The sequence below is a fragment of the Lutra lutra genome, chromosome 5, assembly GCF_902655055.1.
Source record: "Lutra lutra chromosome 5, mLutLut1.2, whole genome shotgun sequence".
NCBI lineage: Eukaryota > Metazoa > Chordata > Mammalia > Carnivora > Mustelidae > Lutra > Lutra lutra.
Window position 1 is genome coordinate 8,458,868 of NC_062282.1, and position 22,024 is coordinate 8,480,891.

At 47.6% G+C, this 22,024-nt stretch overlaps 1 protein-coding gene across 1 annotated transcript in view; it reads right to left on the bottom strand.

The window, feature by feature from the left end:
* DAP (death associated protein) overlaps nt 1-2,819 on the bottom strand; it is a 63,282-nt gene extending 60,463 nt beyond the window's left edge. The window contains exon 1 of the mRNA XM_047730218.1: nt 2,616-2,819. Within this exon, the coding sequence (XP_047586174.1) occupies nt 2,616-2,670 (55 nt within the window). The 5' untranslated portion in view covers nt 2,671-2,819. The remainder of the gene's footprint in view (nt 1-2,615) is intronic.
* Between the last annotated feature and the right edge of the window lie 19,205 nt (nt 2,820-22,024).

The window sequence follows — 22,024 nt, forward strand, 5'->3', positions numbered from 1 at the left end:
CTGCAACACCCAGCACCCGTTAGTCACTGCTTCCACCACGAACATGCTACCTGAACTGGCTGAGAGCCCCTTGCGTCACTAGTACACACTGGACAGGGCTCAGAAGTAGAGGGACGGGGCGGACCCTGCAGGCTCTGAGTGCAGAGTCTACCTGTCCCTCTCCCTCTGCTCCTACCCGCTGCTCCCGCCCCCTGCCCCGTGAGTGTGCGTGCTTTCTTTCAAATAAATAAAATCTTAAAAAAAAAAACAAAACAACTCAGCCCGGAAGCAAGGAGAAGAGAGGCAAATAGGCGGAGGTTAAGTGTGATAATAAGGCAATGGGATGCAGTGGGAACGCACAGGAGGGCACCTGGCTCAGACAGCAGGAAGGCGAAAACATCAAAGGACATGAAGATGGTTATGAGAGAGCATTTTATTGTTTCCAATTGAGGATTTAAGCAGGAGTCTTTGTTGCCCAGCTTAAGCACTTAATGAAAGGGTTCCCGAAGTTTTTAAAGCTGTTATTTTGATTTATGAACTGTGCTCTTGGCTACCTTTAAAAGATTATTCTTTATTATAGTGGGTTGTCGTTTTTTGGTTTATTTTTTAATAACATCTACTCCGCAGAACTGCCTCCTTGCTGGCCGTGCCAGAGTCGGCACAGACACCCTGAGCTTTCCTGCTGGGGCCTCTGTGACACATGGAAATGCACTGAGGGGCACCGCTGGGAAGCAAAATGCTTCAAGCAGCAAAGGGGCCTCTTTCTAACCTGTACCCCTGGGCCAGGATGCCAGGCCCTTCCTCCAACTCTGGCCAAGAGTGACTGGTCTTGTCAGGATAACAGTGACAGATCCCTACGTAGCATCTGCTTGACTAGGGCCCCAAAGGCTAGGGGGCCTGTACTGAAGTCACTTGAGGAGTTTACCTATGGGATTAAATGCCCTTTTGGAGCTGGTCCTGAGCCTTTCCCAGAGGAAGGTCAGCTGGGCCAAACCTTCCGTTTGAAAGAATAACAAAACTGAGCCCTAACGAAGAGATGGGCCTCAAAACTTTGAACCCAAGTTCATTGCTCACCAGCACAAATAAGGTGGTTCCTTGATCCTCAGGGCATAAATAAGCTATTTAATCTGTAATTCACAAAGCCTAGCCATTACAATTCAAAGACAATCAGAGCTCTTTATGAAGTTTCTCCCAGGGAGTTAATATGTACAGTTTATACCTCTGATCTTAAAAGTCTCATCTGGATATCTATCCATCGCACATGGATGTGTCTCTCCACGCAATTTAATTATGGCGACTCTGATTTGGTATGGCTCCAACTTTAATGCCACTCAACAGCCAGGGACAGGGGAGTCATGGGCAGACTCCTGCCACGTAGTCCAAGGCAGTGGAGTGTGACTAGAGGTGTTTCCTCCTGCAGGACGGCCCAGGTCAGCGGGCAGCTGGGTGTGGATCAACAGCAGTAGAACTAAAGGTCAGAGTCATCTTTAAAAGAAATCCCTGAGCTTCTCTCTCCCTTTTTTGTAACTAAAGCAACGCAAAGGGCCCCAAAGCACAGCAGAGCTGTCTTCGGAAATCCCATGCCCTGCCAGCCCCTTACACACCGGTCAGCCATTCTTCTTCCCTGTGCCACTCACTCCTGCGGACAGCCTCCCGCACCCCTGAAAAAATACCACCGACTCTGGAATGCAACTAATTTAAAAGCTGCTTTGTTGTCCCTGTTGAGGCAGAGTTAGAGCCTTATGGTGGGGAGGGCAGAGGAAGATCGCGCCCTCCAGTGTAACAAGAAGGGGCACAGACGGCCCCCAAAGCAGCCCCGTTTCCACAGGGCTTGTTACTGGGAGACTGACCGTAACACTAACGGTGCAACTAAGACCCTTGAAAGAAGCCCACGCACTGAGTGACTAAATTTCTGCGGCGGGTGGCCTCTGCTTCCCCACCAGGGTCCTTCCATGCGGAGGGACGGTCCTGCCAAAGGAGCGGAGGAGCAGACATCGTCGGGCTCGCACAGAGTGAAGAACCAACGGAACCGCGCTCGGAAAGGAGGGGGCCCGGACAGAAAGCCTGCTTAGACTCGCATACATTTTTGTTTTTAAGAAAAATGGCTCTTTCCTGGATTTGACTTCCTTGGCTCAGAAGTTTAGGGCTTGAAGAAAATAAAGCTCACGGAAAAAACACTTAAGAGAAAGCTGAATGCGAAAGAAAGTCAAGCGAGGGGGAACGTCCCAGGGAGTGATTAATGATAAAAATTATTTCTGCGCCTCTGGTTCTTTTGTCGGTACGAAATGCTGTCAGCCCACAATCCGTCATCCCTACGACACTATAAACACGGACTTTTCATCGTTCCGGCTGCTCGTTCCCCAGGACATCTGACAACCAGAGCGCGCGCTGGGCGCAAACTTTTGGGGAAGTCGGGCACGCGGCTGCTTCACGTCGTTCCGATCTGCATGAAACTCCCACAGGCTGGCGAGGCTGCGGACCCCGCGCGCCCGGGGTCTCGGCAGCGTGGGCCGAGCTGGTCCGCAAAGCCCCCGAGCTGCCCCCAGAACCCGCTGCCCCCTCCGCGCCCCGCGCCCGCGGGTTCGAGCCCGCCCCCGCGCCCCGCGGCAGGACAGAAAGTGGGAACGAGTCAATACCGGCGGGCGGGTGTCCGGCTTTCGTCTCTAGCTTCCCCTCGGGAGGCGAAGACATGATGCGACCGCGTGTCCGAGGGGCTGGGACGGCGACGGAGACAGCGGGCCAGCGGGCCGGGCGACAGGAGCGCGCGAGGGGGAGCGCCGGACTGCCAAGGAGGCGCGCGCGGGAGGCGACGGAGCCGCGCACGGAGGTGGTGACTGCCGCCGCCGGGAGGGGGCGCGGCCGGCGCGCGCCGACGTGGCGCGTCCCGCCCACCCGCGGCTGCGCGTTGTCGTCACTGCGCCTGGCCCCGCCCCGCCGGCTCCCTGAGCTTGCCGTGTGCTGAGCTTGCGCAGTGGGCAGCGCCACGTTGGAAGCGGTGGCTCGGGGCGCGGAAGGAGGAAGGAGGGTGAGGGTTGTGCGTGAAGGAGGCGGGGCTGTTGCTGGCACGGGGTTGCTGTTGGAGATTGAAATGGCCCAGCAGGAGAGTGGCACCTTCCCTGAGCTGCGCTCCACCCACCCGCCTGATGGACGGTGACGGCGGTGGGGCGCCCTCGCGGGCAGATGTAGGTCATCTGGCGACCGGCCCGTCTGCCAAATGCCTTCGTCCGGCTCACGCTTGGAGCGACTAATCACGTGCGGAAATGAGACCCCAGGTGGGACCGACCAGGAGTCTCAAGATAGCAGGGATTTGTTAAAAGATGCTGCAAATGGGACTGTCCCCCCCGCCACCGCCCCCCCCCCCCCCCCCCCCCCCCGTGAGAAAGACAGCGCTGTGAAGCCAGGAGTTCTTGGACTGTTGCGTCCGTGCCTCCTGGGTGCTGTCTTCTTGTTGAGATGGATCTCTTGATTCTGTCCAAAGCTGATCCTTCTCTCTCTTGCCCTGGTTCGCATCCTTCCCGCCTTCTCAAGTGCTTTGCAATGAACAGATCTCCCTTCCCGCACCATCAATCCCTCCTTGCTAAGTTAGCGTTCAGACATGCCCAGTGTCTTTAGAGAAGGAAACACCACCATCTCTCTTGGCTTTACATCTACTGTTGACGATACAACTGATCAAAGAGGTTGAGCACCTCATTCGCTCTTATCCCTCAGCCCAATCCATCTAGTGATCCCCCCAGCTGCCCAGAGGCTGCCGCCAAACAGGGACTTTTCTTTTGTCCGGGTTACTTAACGACCTCCATGCTGCCTGGTCCAGTGGTCGCTCTTTCACTCTTACCCTTCTTGACCTCTCCGCAGTACTTGACTTAGACGACCCTCCACCTCCTTAGCTTTAGGGATGCGCATCCTTTCCTTGACGTTGGGTGTTCTGGCTGGTGGTTGGCTGCTAACTCTGTGGGGTGTGTTGGCTTCTCTTCTTGATCATAAACACTTGGGTATTGTAAGGCTCAGCACCAGCTTTCTTCTCTGGACTTGGCTTCAGTGGTCCCCTGCAGGCCCATGGGTATGACCATCACCCATATGCTTATGAATACCAAATCTGCAAACCCATTTCTTTACCCTTGGCCTTCACTAAGCTTCAGACTGCCTCCCTCTGGATGTCTAATGCAGCACTGCCCAACTCCGCATCATAGCATGCATAGAAGTGCATGTTCTGCTTCTGTGTCCCAGGCTTTCTCCCCACGTTTCAACGGCATTAATAGCAAGATAGCTGTTGGCCAGATGACAGTCATGATATACTTGTCATTCCCTTACATCCATTCACATCAAAACTCACAGGTGTCAGCAGCTTAGAAGAAAATCTGAAATAAATAGCAGAGCACTCTTTTTAAGACTTGCTGCATCACTAACACACTTAGTGGAATAGAGTGAGAAAATCCACGGATGCTACTGATTTGGATTCTGAATGGAAAGGCCCTTTAAGGATACCTAACCAATTAATTGTGTGAATATTTTCTTTTTTATGTGTGTAATGAGTGCTGTATCATTTAAAACTCATGTTTTAATAAGTCTAAAAGAACCATTTCTAAGAAGTATACCATTTCTAGGTTCGAAACATTTTGTTATAGTTTAATTGGCATCATTTTTGCCTTTAGTGATATATAAAGTCGCACGTTGAGAGTGATAACATTTTCTCTCCTGTGACATGTGGCCTTCCTAGGGAATCCTTGGGTAAAAGAAGGAGCCTTCTGAGGAGGGAGTCAAGTTACCCGTGGGCCTTGCTGGCCCTGCTGGGCTGCCCTGAGGCGTCAGAGGATCCATTTCTTTGCCTAAGGCCTGTTCTGGGTCTACACTGATTGGAACACTCTGGTATAATCATCAGGTCTAGTTTTACTTGTTCAAAGCAGAATTCCTGATTCACTCACCTACCGCACAATACTTTCCCACCTAGAATAGCATCCAAACTACAGTGTGGGGTAACTCCCTAATCAATAGCATTGCTATTGAAGAAGGTGTGGTTGTGTAAGCAACTTGGCTTGGGAAAACCACCCATGCTTCCCAGCCTCCCTTGCAGCTGGGGGTTGGGGGCAAATTCTACCACTGGAATGTAAGTGAGAGTTTGTTGGGAGATTTCTGGCAACATTTTGCATGCTTGAGGGGCACCTGGGTGGTTCAGTTGGTTGAGTGTCTAACTCTTGATTTCGGCTCAGGTCACAATTTCAGGGTCTTGGGATCGAGCCCTGGGTTGGGACTATGCACTCAGCACAGAGTCTGCTTGAGATTCTCTCTCTCTCTCTGGCCCCCCTTAAAACAAATAAAATCTTTAAAAAAAATTTTTTTGCGTGCTTGATATGCAGACTACCTTCCTCTCATTGACTTCCCTGTTCATATTGCCTTGAATTCAGACAGAACGTGGAAGGCAGAGAAATCACATTGCAAGCAGGAGGCAAGTAAAGCTCTGCATGCCAAATGACGATCAGAGGCATGTGGCATGTGGGATGTGAGGTCCCATGGAGGCTCTGCAGAACAATGGGCCCCACTTCTAGACTATTCTGTTGTGTGGAAAACAAACCCCTATTAGATCAAGTCTCCTTGGTTGGTGTCTTTAGATGTAGGCAAATGCAGCCCCAACACACATGGTCTCCCAGGCCCTGCATGATGGGGACCATGCCCGCCTCTAGGAGCTCATGTCTCTTGCCCGCTCTGGCCACCCTGGCCTTTCTGATACTCCTTTAGTGTGCCAAGCCAATACTTCCCTCTGGGATCTTACCATTAGCTGTTCCCTCCACCAGGAACCACCTCTCCAAGATCCTTGCACAACTCGCTCCTTCTTATTTGGAGTCAGCTTTTCCATAGGGCCTACCCTGCCCACCAGATCTGAAGAAGCCAACCCAGGTACTCGACTCTCAACCCTTGTGATCACAGCACTTTGTCCTCATCCAAAATTCCTCTTCCATCTTGTGGGCATTAGCTCTCTGTCTCTCCTGACTATAACACAGGTTGAGCGTCAGCCCCACGACGGGAGAGACCTTGTCCACTTTGCCCACTGCATGGACAGCATCTAAAACCAAAAAGCATTCAGTGTGTGTTCTCCCCCATAATTCCAGAGCCTGGATACATTTAATTTCTCACAGCTGTTACCAAAATGAAGAGCAGCAAATTAGGACTATGCAGAGAATGAAAATATACATAATATGTAGGGTACCATCAATACAGATGGCCACATATCCTTTCTAACATTTACTTCCACCGTGCACATGGTTGTGGAAGCACATGTGTATGTGAGTGTGTATGTGTACGTGTGGGTGTGTTAAGGCCCACCAGTCCCAGATGCTGAGGACAAATGCCAGGTAACACCCATGGGAAGGTTCCCATGTCACCATGCACACCCAGGTATTATTAGAATTGCCAAGTGACTAATTTTATTTGAAGCTCACTCTAATTCTGAGAGCAAGGCAGTTTCACTTATTTTTACCAATGGTGCTGAATGTGAGATACTTCTGAATCTGAACACTTAAGCACTGGGACAAGTATTCAAGGAAGGAACAGAAAGTGCACATCCTCTCCTCCATGTATGTATGTTGTACTCTGAGCCACAGTACTGAAACTCTCTGGGTCTGTCTCCTCATCTGCAGGACACATCAGAGATGTGAACTCTCACGTCCCCTTTTCCTGATGTGAATTCAGGATTAAGCGCTACCTATAAGCTGCATCGCTGTTTGTGGTCACATTAAGTGCCCACAAGATCCTGAGACCCAAGGGCTTCTCTGTCCTCACTGATGGAGAAGCCCAGCCTGTGAAAGGCCAAGCACAGGGACACATGGCGGGTGTGGGGAGACCTGAGAGAACCCTGTGCTTGTCACCGTCCTGCTCTGTAAACTGTAACATACTGCTGCATGTAGTGTTACTACTGCAAAGGGAGTTTTTATTAGCACTCAGGAAATACATGAATTGTCCTGGGGAGTATTGAAAGAACCCCACCCGTCAATCAGTTTGATGAATGTTCCCTCCTTATTCCAGACTGGCCCATAAGTTTCGTCTTCTTGCAGTCTTTGTCTGACGGATGAGGATTTTTATGACTCACTACACAGAATTGCTCTTCCATTGTTGATTTTGCTCAGAAAGGGAGGGCAGTCTTCTTGACTGTGTAACATCCAAGAGATTTCTTATTTTATTATGGAGGGTTTTTTTAAAAAAGATTTTATTTATTTATTTGACAGAGAGAGTGATCGCAAGTAGGCAGAGAGGCAGGCAGAGAGAGAGAGGGGGGAAGCAGCCTTCCCGCTGAGCAGAGAGCCCGATGCGGGGCTCGATCCCAGGACCCTGAGATCATGACCTGAGCTGAAGGCAGAGGCTTAAATCACTGAGCCACCCAGGTGTCCCTATTATGGACTTTTTAAAGAATATTAGTTTAAAGATAATTTATGTGACACCCACACATACATGTACAGTACTTGAGGAGAATATGCATATCCTAGAGACAAATAAAAATAATAGAATATCATGTGTCACACACACACACACACACACACACACACACACACACACACACACGGGAATCCTTTGGGATTTCATTGGGCTTTGACTTGTCAGTCAGTCACAGGATAATCTAGAAGCACTTTGGGGGCATTTTTCAAAAGTAATTCAATAGCCAATAAAGGACATGGTGATCAATTTTGGTCACATGGGAGGTTACCTTTTCGCTAAGGATATTTGGAGGAAAAATAACCAGCCTGAATCTTGGCAACATATTCTTCTTATCTGTATTTGGAAGTGAGAGATAGAAAAGGCAAAAAGATGAGAAGGCTACGGCCACGAATGCTGATTTCCCATGGAACACAGATGCTGTAGGAGCTGTTTATGAGAAATGTGTTTTAGCAGAGAGACATGGGGCGGGGGCAGGGATAATTTCGTTTCTGGCTCTTTCATGGAGTCATGATTTGCCCTTGTGCAAAGCTCCTTCCACATTCTGGGATTATCGTTCCACAGTGGAGGCAATAATATGAATCTTACTCGGGTATTCAAATAGTTATTCAATATTAGTCTTAACATTTATCACCTTATATAAAATTCTTACAAGGGTATATGAATTTCTCTACATATAAAAAATAAACATGACAAAGATCAAGAATGAAGAGGCTTTCAGCAAGATAAAATCATCTCAAGGGAGTCTGAAATTGAAGAATGACATATTTTGCTTAGTTTTCTTTCTTTCTTTCTTTCTCTCTCTCTCTCTTTCTTTCTTTTTCTTAATCTATCCAGGATTCAGTGGTACTAGGACATTATTTTACCCTCTTCCCATTAAAAAAAATTAGAAATTTCTTCAAGGGTGAGTGTGTCATTTGTAGAAAGCTAAAGTGAAGGACAAACAGGACGTTGAGGGGCTGCTTCTGCCTTTCAGCCATGAGCCTCTGCTCAGACTTTCCACGTGGGATCAGCCTGGGAAGGGGAATCTGCTGGTGATGGAGGGCTGGACTCAGGCGACCAGACCAAGGTTTGAGACCCAGCCTGATCACACCGGTGTTTGACACTGGGGAAATGCCATCCTCTCTGAGTCTTGATGCCTCCCTCCTCTTAAAAGATGGGAGTAATAATGCACCTTTCTAGAAGTTTTACAAGAAGTGTATATGATAGCATGTTGGAGTTGCTGGGTAAACTTTAAGGAACTAAATACAAGTCTACCCAAATTACCCTACTTGTTAGAGATTTTAGAGAAACGGCAAAACACACATGACAGAACATGATGAATATTCAAGGTATACGTACACAAGACAGAACATGATGGGAGAAATATTCTGGAACAATACGAGGTTCCTACTGGTTTGTGGATGGGTAGGAATGGTGGTAACGAACTGGTTTCAAGGGATAGGGGACATGGAGTTGATCTTGGCAGGTTGAGCAGAATGCCTTTCCAGGGGGCAGGAGGCAGAAGGAGGACATACCATATGGAGGAAGAACAGAGGAGAAGCTTGGCAGTGGGAGACAGTGGTCCATGTGCCCAAAACAGTGATTCCTCCAGTCCGACTTGAGGGCGGGATGGGCATGGGAAGGTAATGGAAGACCGAGAGGTTCCGGGTTAAGGTCTGGCTGAAGAGAAGACAGTGGAATTCTCATCTCTGTTTCTTGCATTCAGTCTCCTGCAGTATCACATCCTGTAGCCTCTGGAACGCTTCCTTGTACTTTCAAGAGGGAATGAAATTGCAAAAAAGCATAAAGCATTTCAGTATCATAAAAAAACCAAAAAAACCAAACAGTTTTGATCTCACAGTTCCTCTGAATGGGTATAGGGAGCCTCCAGAGGTCCCTGGTCCACATGTTGAAGTTTGCTGTTTGAAATCATTGTTTAGACACATATTGATTTAAGAGTAAGGATAAAAAAGCATTTGGGTTAAAAAGAAAAGCCAACCATCACTCTGTCGTTAGTGGGGACGTCAGACCTACAATAGGCTTGGACTGCAATGCCATCTGGCATCCCCCAGGGGTGGTCCGGATCAGCAGGTGGACACTCAGGGGTTCCCTCTTCTGGGCTGATTCGCAGGTGCTGGGCCAGCCAGGTCAGATGGGAAGGTGGTGGGGATCGGCTTCCTGAATGACAGACGGAGCCCCCACAGTCTGGGCTTCCCTGCTTACCGCAGCTGTTTCCAGATCCACAAAGCCCGCCTGCTGTGCCGCTTGCCTTCAAAAAGGCAGTTTGAGCAATCTTAGAATGTTGATAGTCTTATAGACACGAGTTTTCAAAAAAGCTGTTTGCACCGGCTTTTCAAAAGACGGAGACAGATAACATTGTACCAGTATGATGTTGATTTGATACATTTATATATTCCAATATGATCACCATCTCAGCATTAGCTAACATCTCTATCAGGTCACATAATTATCCTTTTTTTTGTGTGCGGTGGGAACACTTAAGACCTAGTCTCTTAGCAACATGAGATTTACAATATAGAATTATTGACTATAATCGCGGTGCTATGCATTAGCTCTCCAGAATGTATTTGTCTGCTAGTTGCAAGTTTATACTCCTAAACATCTCCCCAATTCCTCCAACCCCCAGCTCCTAGTAACCACCAATCTACTCTCTGTTTCTATGATTCAGTTCTTTTAGGTTCCACATATAAGTGATATCATACAGTGTTTGTCTTTGGATGATTTATCTCCCATAGCATAATGCCCTCAAGAACCACCCCATTCACAATAACATCCATTTGATTAGATTTGTCCGGAGCAAATCTAACTAAGGAAGTGAAAGTTCTGTACAATGAAAACTACAAGACTTTGACAAAAGAAATGAAAGACACCGGGATGTCTGGGTCGCTCAGTTGGTTAAGTGTCTGCCTTCAGCTCAGGTTGTGATTCCAGGGTCCTGGGATCAAGCCCCCCATCAGGCTCCCTGCTTGGTGGGGAGCCTGCTTCTCCCTCTCCTGCTCCCCCTGCTTGTGCATGCTCTCTCTGGCAAATAAATAAATAAAATCTTAAAAAAAAAAAGGAATTAAGGACACAAACAAATGAAAAGATAGCCCATATTCATAGATTGGAAGAATTACTATAGTCGAAATGTCCCCCAGCATCCACCCACAATCCAGAGCTATCTATAGATTGAATGCAATCCACATCAACATTCAAATGGCATTTCTTACAGAAACAGAAAAAACAACTGACAGGTTTTTATGTGAGGAATGGCAAACCATCTCAAGAGCCTGGTAGCTGTTTCTTTCCCTTCAAAGCTGCGTGTTGTGACTTACCTCAGCAGGCGTAGATGTTTTGACTACTACATAGTAGAAGGGGGACTTTCATGTGAGAATCACTTTTTATGAATACATTAAAAAAAATAAAACTAGGGGCAGCCTAATTTTGCTTAACAGTGGCTCAGCCATTAAGCGTCTGCCTTTGGCTCAGGTCATGATCCCAGGGTCGTTGGATCGAGCCCTGCACTGGGCTCCCTGCTCCGTGGGAAGCCTGCTTCTCCCTCTCCACGTCCCTCCCATGTATGTTCTCTCTCTTGTTGTCTCTCTCTCTCTGTCAAATAAATAAATAAATAAAATCTCTAAAATAAATAAATAAATAAATAAATAAATAAAATTAATATACTTTAGAAAACCTAAATGACAGAGCAGTGTCCAAATGAGAAAGCATGTCACCACTTCTCAATAATCCTGTCAGCCTTCGAGTGTGCGGCGTCTGACATCTGGCTTCCAGAAAAAAATAGATCAGGATTCTTCTGAACTCCCTCATTAGGTACACTGTCCCTCAATTTATGTTTGTCTAATGCTTCCCTCATTGTTAAATCAAGGTTATGGGTTTTTAGGAGGAACACCGTAGAAGTGAGGTGCCATTTTTGTCACATAATTTCAAAGGCACGTGTTATCAATGTGACTTAGCACAGCTGATGTTAACCCGGATTACGTTGTGGATAGAAAGGGCTTTAGTACGGTTATTTTATGGTTTTAAGTTAGTTTATTGGTGATTTCAGCTCTTAGGAATCAGTGTGAACAGGGGCTAAGTTTTTTGCATCATAACCTTCAAGTGATGAGCCTGTATCAATAAACAAATGCAGGTCCCTGATTCTGGAAGATACCTTTGGTGGCTTCTCTCTCTCTCTCTCTCACTTGCTCACTAGTGAGAGGGAGTGAGTTTTATTCTCTCTCACTCTTCTGAAGTTAGAGATGGCAGATAATTTCCCTAATACTCTTAGAGCCTATTTCCCTGCTGAAATTACCAGGGTTTCTTTTTAAGCCATCTTTCTTCTCAGTGAAATGATTTAATAAAATTGATCAACTCTTTCATTCAGGCTCAAGTGTCTGTGTGTGACTTCGCAGGCTGCAGCAGGCTGTAAATCAGGATTTCAGTGGGCTGCTTCTCCCTCTGTTTTCAGAAAAGCCAGTTCTGCTCTTGCTCGATTTTTTTGAAAAGCTCCGAGCTTGGGAAATACAACTGCGATTAATCCAGATAAGAACAAATCTCAAGTCCATCCTTCTGGCTTGGAGGGACCCTCTGGGGCACCATTCAGACCTTTTTACTGACATAAATTAACAAACTGCCTTTGACCATGGAAAAGATAAAAGGAAATATATGAGTTTCCGTAGCTCGGTTAAGACTTACAGTATAACTACTCATCCTCTTAACAGAGCCACGGCGTGTTTGGGTACAGAAACGCTACCCTTGGGTTATTCCTTGATGGTCCCTGGAAAAGGTGAAGTGTGATGTGACGTCACACCCACAAATAGCAGAGAGTAACACGCCGGACTGGGCTTGGGTGTGTTTGGCTTACTTTTTGCTCCTCGTCAGCTGAGGATGTGATTCTCCCTTCCTCCCCTCTACTCTCCCCTCCTCTCCTCAGGAGAACCCAGTCTGAATAGTTACTGGAACACATGTGGGATATGGTGGAGCTCATGGGATTAAGGAGAGGGTGCCAGTGGCTTCAGGAAGGAGGCACAGCAGGGGACCTCCGGACCCACGGAGGGCTAACCTCTTTGGCCTGCTGTTGGAGGACGACTCTGTGCGAGGGTGCATTTTGTGTGTTGATTGGCAAGGCTGCCGCACCCAGATATTTGGTCAAACGTGATTCTAGATGTTTCTGTGAAGGTGGTTTTTCATTTTATTTTATCTTTTTAAAAAGATTTTATTTATTTGAGAGAGAGAGCAGAGAGAGAGAGAGAGAGAGAGAGAGAGCGAACGCACACGAGTGGGGGTGGGGAGAAGGGCAGAGCTAGAGGGAGAAGCAGACTCCCCGCTGAGCAGGGAGCCCGACATGGGGCTCGATCCCAGGACTCCAATATCATGACCTGAGCTGAAGGCAAACAGTTAACCAGCTGCCCCACCCAGGTGACCTGAAGGTTTTTAGAGGAGACTACCATTTAACTCAGTAAACTGAGTAAAGCAGTTCATCCTCCATGATGTGGGTGGGCCTCATCCAACTAGTCGAAGCTTTAATAGAAAAAAGACTGATCTCCCAGGAGGAAGAGAGAATTTTGCCAACATACCACCTTCCAACTCAAACTGCAACTCATCCCTGGGTCTCTAGCCTGCTGGCCTATCCTACAGATTTTGGACTCGTCAGCCACCATGATTGCACGTGCCATTTCCTTAAAATAAATCTCTGCCTCTCTGTCTTTCTGTTTCTCTCGGTCTCGATCTATCATCTATCTATCTATCCATCTACCTATCATCTATCTATGGAGAGACAGTGAGACCTCCTACTAGTTCTGTTTCTCTGGAGAACCTTGACTCATACCCTGAGCTACAACTGTTTTATTTTCCATCTCCATTTGAGACCTGATTCAGAGAACAAGAAACATCCTTTGGTCTCAAGCTACTTTAACTCAGGTGCTATGTTTTCAAAGACCTTTCTGGGTATTTTTAAATAAGGTGAAGGGGATAGAGCATTTCCAACACAGCGAGCTAAATGAGGAGCCCTGTTAACTGACTAACCAGGCTGAGAAGAACTTAAGTAGCATTAGGTTTGAATATGCTCTGCTACCTCTTGTAAAATGTTACTGATCCTCTCTGGCAGGTTTTTCCTGGAATTTGATGTCAAGAGATAGGAACACTCCTGTTCTCCATTGTTTATTCATTGTGACTGTAACCCTTTAGCCCCATGCCTTCTGTAACAGCAAGAATTACATCAGGTTCTAAAGCTACCGCTTGCTGGGTCTAGCATTATTATGCCTACTGTTAGTGACTCCAGCTGCAAAATGACCTCACTGGCCTTGTATCAGTTTAACCAATGACCATAGAATATGTGTATCTTACATAAAATCTCTTGCTTGTCAGAAGATTCTCAGACCCTGGGGTCTAGTGTTTCTTCCTTGCACACTTACGAATTGCACATAAATTCAAAGAACTGCCTCTAATGGATTCTTTACACAACAAGAAGTCTCACTCTCCATCCCTTTCTCCCTCCCCCGCTCTTCACCCTCTCCCCTTATTTTATCCTGCTGTTTACCTCTGATACTAAAGTCTGTCCCATCTCATCAAACCTAACGTTCATTGTAGGCTCTATCCATCAACTTCCCTAGGCTCTCTGCTTTTATCCCAGTCTCCCTGGGCTTCATTTCCAACTTCTCCAACTTTCACTGAGGTGGCTGGAGAACTGAGCGTTCCTTGAGACTCTAGGGAGCAAGCTGGGTCTGCTGAGGTAGCTGAGAGACAGAAAGGAGCCCTGTCCTTATCATCAACGCATGTGTTGATCCTGGGAGACATATCCTTCCTCGGGTCCCTGTCCTGTTCCTACCATCCCAGGGGAAGCACTGTTGGCTACCAGGCTCTGAGGGTCAATCTAGAAATCTCAAGACTAGGAAGTGATTTATTGCTTTTATAGACTTTACTTCACTCAACAATTATTTTTTTAAAAGATTTTATTTATTTATTTGACACAGAGAAAGAGATCACAAGTAGGCAGAGAGAGGGGGAAGGAAGCAGGCTCTCCACTGAGCAGAGAACCCGATGTGGGGCTCAATCCCAGGACCCTGGGATCATGACCTGAGCCAAAGGCAGAGGCTTAACCCACTGAGCCACCCAGGCGCCCCTCAACAACCATTTTTGAGGCCCTACCTGATACCAGGTACTTTTCTGGAAATTGGAGATAAGGTCTCAGCTTTCTCAGAGCTTACACTGTAGTCTATTAGAGGCTGAAATTGTGCATAGCGACAAGCAGCGGAGGTAGGCTTCCATGTTCTCCTCTAAAACAGGCTGAAATGCCGAACAACTCTCCAGTTTCTGAAGCTTTGGAATGTCAATATCCTGGACTATTTCTGAACAAATATTTCATAGAGGTCCTTGGGACACATTTTAAAGGACAAAATTCAGGTGTCATATCATTTCTGGTTCTCTGTTACTCTGTGGGTAAGATCCTTCAGGAAGAAACGTAGGATGGGAGAGATTGTCTTGGTATACCCCTTACCCCTTTCAGGCATTGGTGTATGCCCTGGGATCTAGGGCACCTCTGGTGGTAGGAGTCCTTCATCCTCTGGAGCAGGGATGGGCCAGCTATGGCCAACAGACCAACACCAGCCCACCAGCTGTTTCGTACATTAAGTTTTACTGAAACAAAACCACCTGCATTCATCTGTGTCCCATCTATGGCCGCTTTCCTGCTACAGTGGCAAAGTTCAGATATGGTCTGGCTTGCAAAGCCTCAGTATTCATTATTTGGCTCTTTCAGAAGGTCTGCAGACTCCTTCTCTAGAGCAGTGGTTCCCCAGGTGTGGTCCCTGTTCCAGCAGCATTGGCATCCCCCGAAGCCTTGTAAGGAAGTGCACGTTCACACTCCCCGCCCCCCTGCAAAATGTACTCAGGCAGAGACTTGGCTGGGGCCCAGCAACCTGTGTTTTAGTGAGCCTCCCAGGGGATCCTGATTTGAGCTAAAGCTTGAGAATCACCCAACATATGATTTTCCCCTATGATTTTAAGGACCCATACATTACCTACCGGGTAGTCAAAGTCCAGCAGCAGTTTCCACATTCCTGATCTTTCCCTATTTTTTCATGGGATCGCTTAAGAAGGGAGCATCGCACACTGAGATGCATTGGCTGAGGCATTTTAACAGAAGCCATATCTAATGGCATTATGATTAAGAACGGCACAAAGGAGCATTAACTGAGTTTATAACACTTAGAGGGGGCTAATATTTAGCTCATTGATTTATGAACATCACATCGATGTTCCTTTTAAAATTAAATCTCTTTAAATTAATTTTTGATCACTGTTGAGAAGATGCTGACTGATTGTTGGTAGCAATGCATGCCGATTATCATCCCAGGGGGACCGGCTGTTGTGCGAGGCCCAAGAAGGGCGTGCAGATGCCGCCCCTTCTTCCCTGGGGTACTAATACCCAGTGGTGCTGCTGACTCTTGCCCATTCTCGCCCTCCTCTAAAGAGGACAAAACCCTAAGCTGGGGGCACATGGAGTTTAAATGTTTGGGATTTCTGAAATGCAGGGACAATGATGAAATAGAAGGTAAGAGCTAGGAGCTCTCAGCCCATTGTTCGGCATTTCTCTAGGAACATGAATCAATTACAGGCAGAAAAAATGTCATCTGACTGCCTTGAACTCGTAGCTGGTCTGGCTTTGGTTTCCAGATGCTCAGACTTGAAGAACTTGACTTGAAGAGGAAGGCTCTTTCTCCATCTTCACTTCAGAGCCAGAAATTATGTTTATGAGCTTTTCCTTCCATTTAGATTATCTGTATCCGCCTAACAGATGGGATGTTCATGGCCAGCCCCATGTTCTTTTGTTGTGTCATTAAACGAAAGAAATAAATTGAAGTGCTGTTCCAGTGATTAGGTAGAAGTTCATTAAGATGGTTAAAGAAACTTCCCGTCTCACCCCATTGATTCAACAGCTGCACAACTACTAATATTCTAGATGACAAGAGAGTTTGCAGGTCATACGTTCTCTACCTGGATGGTGATTGCCTGTATGGACTCAATATTATTTGCATGTGTTTATGATGAAGCATTTCATACATGTGTCACCTGAATGCCTTTGTCAGAAATAGTAACATGTTAGTTCTACTGCGTTTTTGTTGCTAATTTCTGTTTTGTTCTCAAATAGGCCACAGGCTATTTTCTACTGCACACTTGGCAAACTACAACCTGTGAGTAAAATTTTGCCTGATGTCTGTTGTGTGAATAAAGTTTTATCAGAACACAGCCTGGCCTGTTTGCTTACAAATTGCTTAATGCTACTTTTGTGCTATAATGGCAAGGTTGAGTGGCTGTGACAGAGGTCATAGGGCCTTCTAAGCCAAAAAATATTTACTGTCTGATCTTTTGCAGTAAGTTTTCTGACCCTATAGAGTGCAGGGGGGAAAGAAAAGTAGAAGCAAAGAGATTTGCCACCCAGTAAATATTTTGATAATGGACTGCTTTAGGATTTTCCATGATTTATGTTAAGCCTTTATTTCTTTTGTGTTTAGAAATATGACACAGATCCTTCGAGAGAGTGCCATCTTTCCTACCTGTGACATGGTGATATGAGCTGTAAAGAAGAGTTTATGGTAGAATGTAGGAAGACGTTGTCCCAGGGGCCATGTTGACACTCTTCTTTGGGTCAGAATATGGGAGGTAGTCTTCCAGATAATGCCCCATCCCCTCCTCCTTGCAGTCATGTCCTTGTGTAAGCACGCTTCCCTTGACTGTGGGCTGGATCTGATGACTGGCTTCTAGGACAGAATGTGGCAGAAGGGATGGATGTTGTTTCTGAGATCAGCTCATGAAAAGACTGTGACTTCTGTTTCTCATTCTCTCTTGCTCCCCTGGTTTGCTTACCTCTGGGAGAGCCGGCCCGTGAAGCAGTACTGTGAGGAGACCCATGGGCAAGAGACTGGGCCCTGCCAACAACCACATGAGTGACCTGGAAGCTGAATCAGGGCCCCCACCCCAGACGAGAGCCCAGCCCCGTCCCACAGCTTGCCTGTAGCCTCCTGAGAAACGCTGAGTGGCAGGAACCCAGCTACGCCACCTTGGATTCCCACCCACAGAGACAGTGAGATAACAAATCCTTGTTGTTTGAAGCCACTACATTTTGGGGATAACTATTACTTATTACTATAGGTAACTATTACCAGGAAAGAAACACCAGAGCTGAATTAGGAAATGATACAACTTTGGGCGGATGTAACTTTTTCCGTCTGCTTTATTTAAGTTAAATGAAATTGGAAAACATTACACAGGTGTTCTTAAGACAAGATTCACGGCAGCCGTACTCTCAGTTTCGAAGAGGAAAACCACATTATTGATGTTATAAAAATCTCATGGAGACAGAAGAAAAGGGCAGTCTGGCATCGATGAGGGCAACCGTGAGCAGTGAAGATTAAGAGTTACAGCAGATCAGGGGCTTACAGCATCCCACCTCATCAGCCGGGAAAGCCGGGGGAAGCCTCTCATTAGCTGTGGGGACCCCCCCTCCACCCCGCCCCACCAGAGACAGCCAGGCTAGAGTCTCGATTTAGAACCTGGTTGGAACATCTTCCCCTCAGGGGACACTTCCAACGGACTGTCTCCTGACCATCTCCGTGTGGGTCTTTTTCATACTGCAAATGACTGGGTCTGAGGTTAAACAATTGTATGCTGACGTGCAATTTGGAGCGAGCTGCATTCCTATGTTATCACACCTTGACATCTTCAAAGATGATGGTTTAGGTGTGTTTGCCTTCCCTCCCGGATTCCATTCCTCCAGGCTGGGCTGGAGCCGGAGGGGATGGAAGGCGAGATTGACAGCTCTCGGCATCCAGATCAGAAGGGCCATTCGTGACCTGGAGGCCAGCTAATGTCAACTAACTGGGCTCCCGAGGTCCCTCCTGTAGCGCGAGTCTCACGGACAACATGCTTTAGCCTGGCTGCCTACGTGCAGGTCAGGTGGTCGGTTATGCGGGACACGTCGCAGATACCCCCACCCGTGCGATACAGCAGGTAAATGAGTGCTCCTTCCAAGTGTCCTGCTATTTTCCATGAGTTCAGATGTCCCCATCTAGTAGCCTTTGGGTCCTGGTGTAGGTTAGCCTGCTGCTCTGGGGCCGGCCAGCCCGTGCAGGCGGGTGTCCACCGATCTTCACGCCCAGAGCTGCTGCCATAGCTCCCGAGCGAAAATGGTCTCCATGTATCCGAACTGCCCGATATGTATCTAAACCAAGACGCCAGAAAAGTCTCAGTTTGTACTGAGCTGCTAGTTCCTTCTTTGAACGTGAACCTATGGCATATCACAAATACAATCTGGACTTGGTAAGAATCCGCACTTGGACCCGTAGGCATGCTGCGGGCCAGCCTGGTGCTCCCGCCGCTCCCAGGACCCGTCGCGGTCCGGCAGAGGAGGGGTGAGCGGCCGGCGCTGACCGCCTATGGCTGCCCGGGCTGGTCCTGCTGGGGCTGATCCTGCTCCGCGGCTGGCCTGGGGCCCCGCGGCTGCTCTGGGTCGGGTGGCGGCGGTGTCCGGGGATGCCGGAAGCCTGACAGAGGGAACCGTGACCGCGACAGAGGCAGGACCGCTGCTGAGGCTACTTGGGTCTGGATGGAAGCCAATGTGGGCAAGACAAATCCATTGGACTTGTATTCTTTACCTTTTCTCATTTACATTTGTGGACTCTGGAAATGAGGCTCCTTTCTGAATATGGACATATGCTTGGGACACAGGCGTGGACACATGGACACACACACACCTGTGGGCACACACACCTTTCCTTGTCACGCTTTGTCTCTTGTGGATGGCAGACAGAGCTGAAGAAAACTTTGAGGCTTGTCCAGCCAGAGGCTCTAAACCAAGCCTCTGCTCACTGTACCTTGGGCCCATTCTCCAAAATGAAGATTTGGGGGTCCTGTCTGGATCTAATTGAATCAAAGTGTCTGGTGGTAGGGCCCAGGAGTGTGTGTTTATAACACAATACTGTTATATTGTATAACAATGTCACACCCCCTCCCCTGTTCACCGCCCTCCCTTTCTCCTGTTTGGTGAGTGGGGACCTGTTTCGGTTTCCTAGCCCCTCAGTAACAAAGAACTGCAGACCAAGGGCTTAAACCACAGACATTTATTGCCTTCCAGTTCCAGAGGCTGAAGTCTGAAGGGAGACTGAAGGGAGAGTCTGCTCCAGGCTGCTCTCCGTGGCTGGTCAAAGGCCGCCTTCTCCCTATGTCTCTGCAAGCCCGTCTTCCATTTATGTGTGTCTGTGTCCACATTTCCCTTTTGATAAGGGCGTGGGTCGTATTTGATTGGTCAGCCTCATGACCTTAGTTTAATCAGATGACTTCTGTAAAGACCCTGTCTCCAAATAAAGTCCTAGTCTGAAATTCCAGTGGTTAGAGCTCCAACATATCCTTTCCCAGGAGACACAATTCGACCCATAGCAGTACCCCTTCCCATAACAGATGACTATGTCGTGAGCGTCCCATGATACTATCACGATCAGAACTAATGTTTTGGGGTGCTTACGATCTATGCTAAGTGCTTTACATATACTATTTATTTATATAAATTCAATTAGCCAACATACTCATTAGCCATCATTAGTTTCAGATGTAGGGTTCAATAACTTATCAGTTGTGTATAACACCCAGTATTTAATCTTAAACTTCATGGCTGACTTTCAAGACGTTGTTATGTTTCCCAATTTGGAGACAATGAAACTGAGGCTTATGGAAACTAGCTAACTTGCCCAAGGCCCCACCAGTAGCAGATGGCAGTGGAGGAATGATGCCAAACTCCATGCTTTTTTTCTGCTGTATATTCGGTTGTCAGAGGTTCTAATTGTTGCCCAAGTCTCTGCTTTTTTTTTTTTTTAAAGATTTTATTTATTTATTTGACAGAGAGAGAGATCACAAGTAGGCAGAGAAGCAGGCAGAGAGAGGGGGAAGCAGGCTCTCTGGAGAGCCAGATGTGGGGCTCGATCCCAGGACCCTGAGATCATGACCTGAGCCGAAAGCATAGGCTTAAACTACTGAGCCACCCAGGCACCCCCAAGTCTCTGCTTTGAGCCAGTATTTGTTCCTCTATCCCCTTGGTCTCATTCCTTTGTCCTTTTTTGGGGGCAGATTGACAGTATTCCTCTTCTTTGTCAGAAGCTTGTAGAAGGGTTCTAGGCCCTTCCAAGCGTTCACTATTGCAGGGTACACACCCTGTTCTTTCCTGGGTGACACACCCTGAGTCCTCTGACCACAGTGGCTGCATGTCCTCCGACTTCTCCGGTTTGCTGATGCACCTTCAAGTGTTGTCTGCAGTGTAGACTGGAACTGGGTTTGGACACAGTCGTACTCCAAGTGTTGGTTCATGCTCATTGTACACAAAAATCTCCCAGCTACGTGGGTTTAGTGTCTTATCGAGGCAGATGACATGCTGTTTCTGTCCCTTCTGTGGAAGTGTATCGGAATAGAGGTGAAGCACACACTGTAAGCCAGAACTCGATGCCCACTTCCTATCAGCTGAAAGAGTACGTTCCCACTCTCTAGACCAGGGCAAAGTTAGAAACCAAGGCACGCAAGCCCTAGTGCTCGGGACAGAGCAAAGGCCCTACTGTTAGGACCCTTCCCCACGTTTCCAACTCATGGGGCTGTGCCAATATCAAATATCTCCCCCTTAGATAGGCCTCTTATGGTGAGCAAGCCAGCAGCGAGGCTTGGTCAATGGTGTGCTGGTTTTCTCCCTCCCCTCCATGACTGCAAGTCTCCTGTGTATCTGAAACCAGGGAGGACTTTCCTTTTCTCCATCTTACTGTCTTACTTTAGCTCATGTAGTTGCCCTTTAGATAACTTCAGAGTTTGAGAGATGGTCATTGTCCCAGACTTGTGGTTTCCTATTCTGAACGACTAAAGATGAGGCGGACAGAGACTCCGGCTCCAGCCCCTTTCCGCCCCGGCTCCCCTTTGCTCCTGCTAAGGCCAAGAAAAGACCAAATCGCCATCCCATTTGGCTAAGATAAGATAACAAGTCATTGCTCCTGCTGAGACAGAAGAAAAAGACCAGATGCCCTTCCTGTTTGAATAAGAGAAGAAAAAGAAACCATCCCGGGGGGTGATTTAACACTCTCCTGAGACACCTCCACAAACATTATACGGCCACATGAAAGGGCCATTCGGCCTTGAGAGACTGGTTAAGCATGAAAACACCCCGTTACCATCCCCCATTACCCGTAACCATAAAAACTCACTCCTAACCCTGTTGGGTGCTCAGCCTTTGGGAAGGAATCCCACTGAGCCCGCTGGCATTAATAAAGCCAAGTTTCCTCTGCTCTCCCATGTGGCGCTTGAGTTTGATTGTGGCCGTACAGCCTGGCTGGTCTCCCTGTTTATTATGGGACAGGTGCCTGACCGCTAAACCCTCCCTTCCTCCCTCACTCCCTCACCGACAGGGATGGGCTCTGGTTCCAGGCATTATTCTAGATCCTGGGGATCCTGGGGTTGAACGAGACAGACAAGGTTCCTGCTCTCAGGGACGTTCTAATGGTGGGTCACCTGGTGACAGGCAAGAAAACCAATGAAGTATGCTCAGTTGTGATAACAGCAGTGTTGAAAGTGGACAGGACAATAAGATGTGTGCACATGTGCATGTGTGTGTACACGAGTGTGT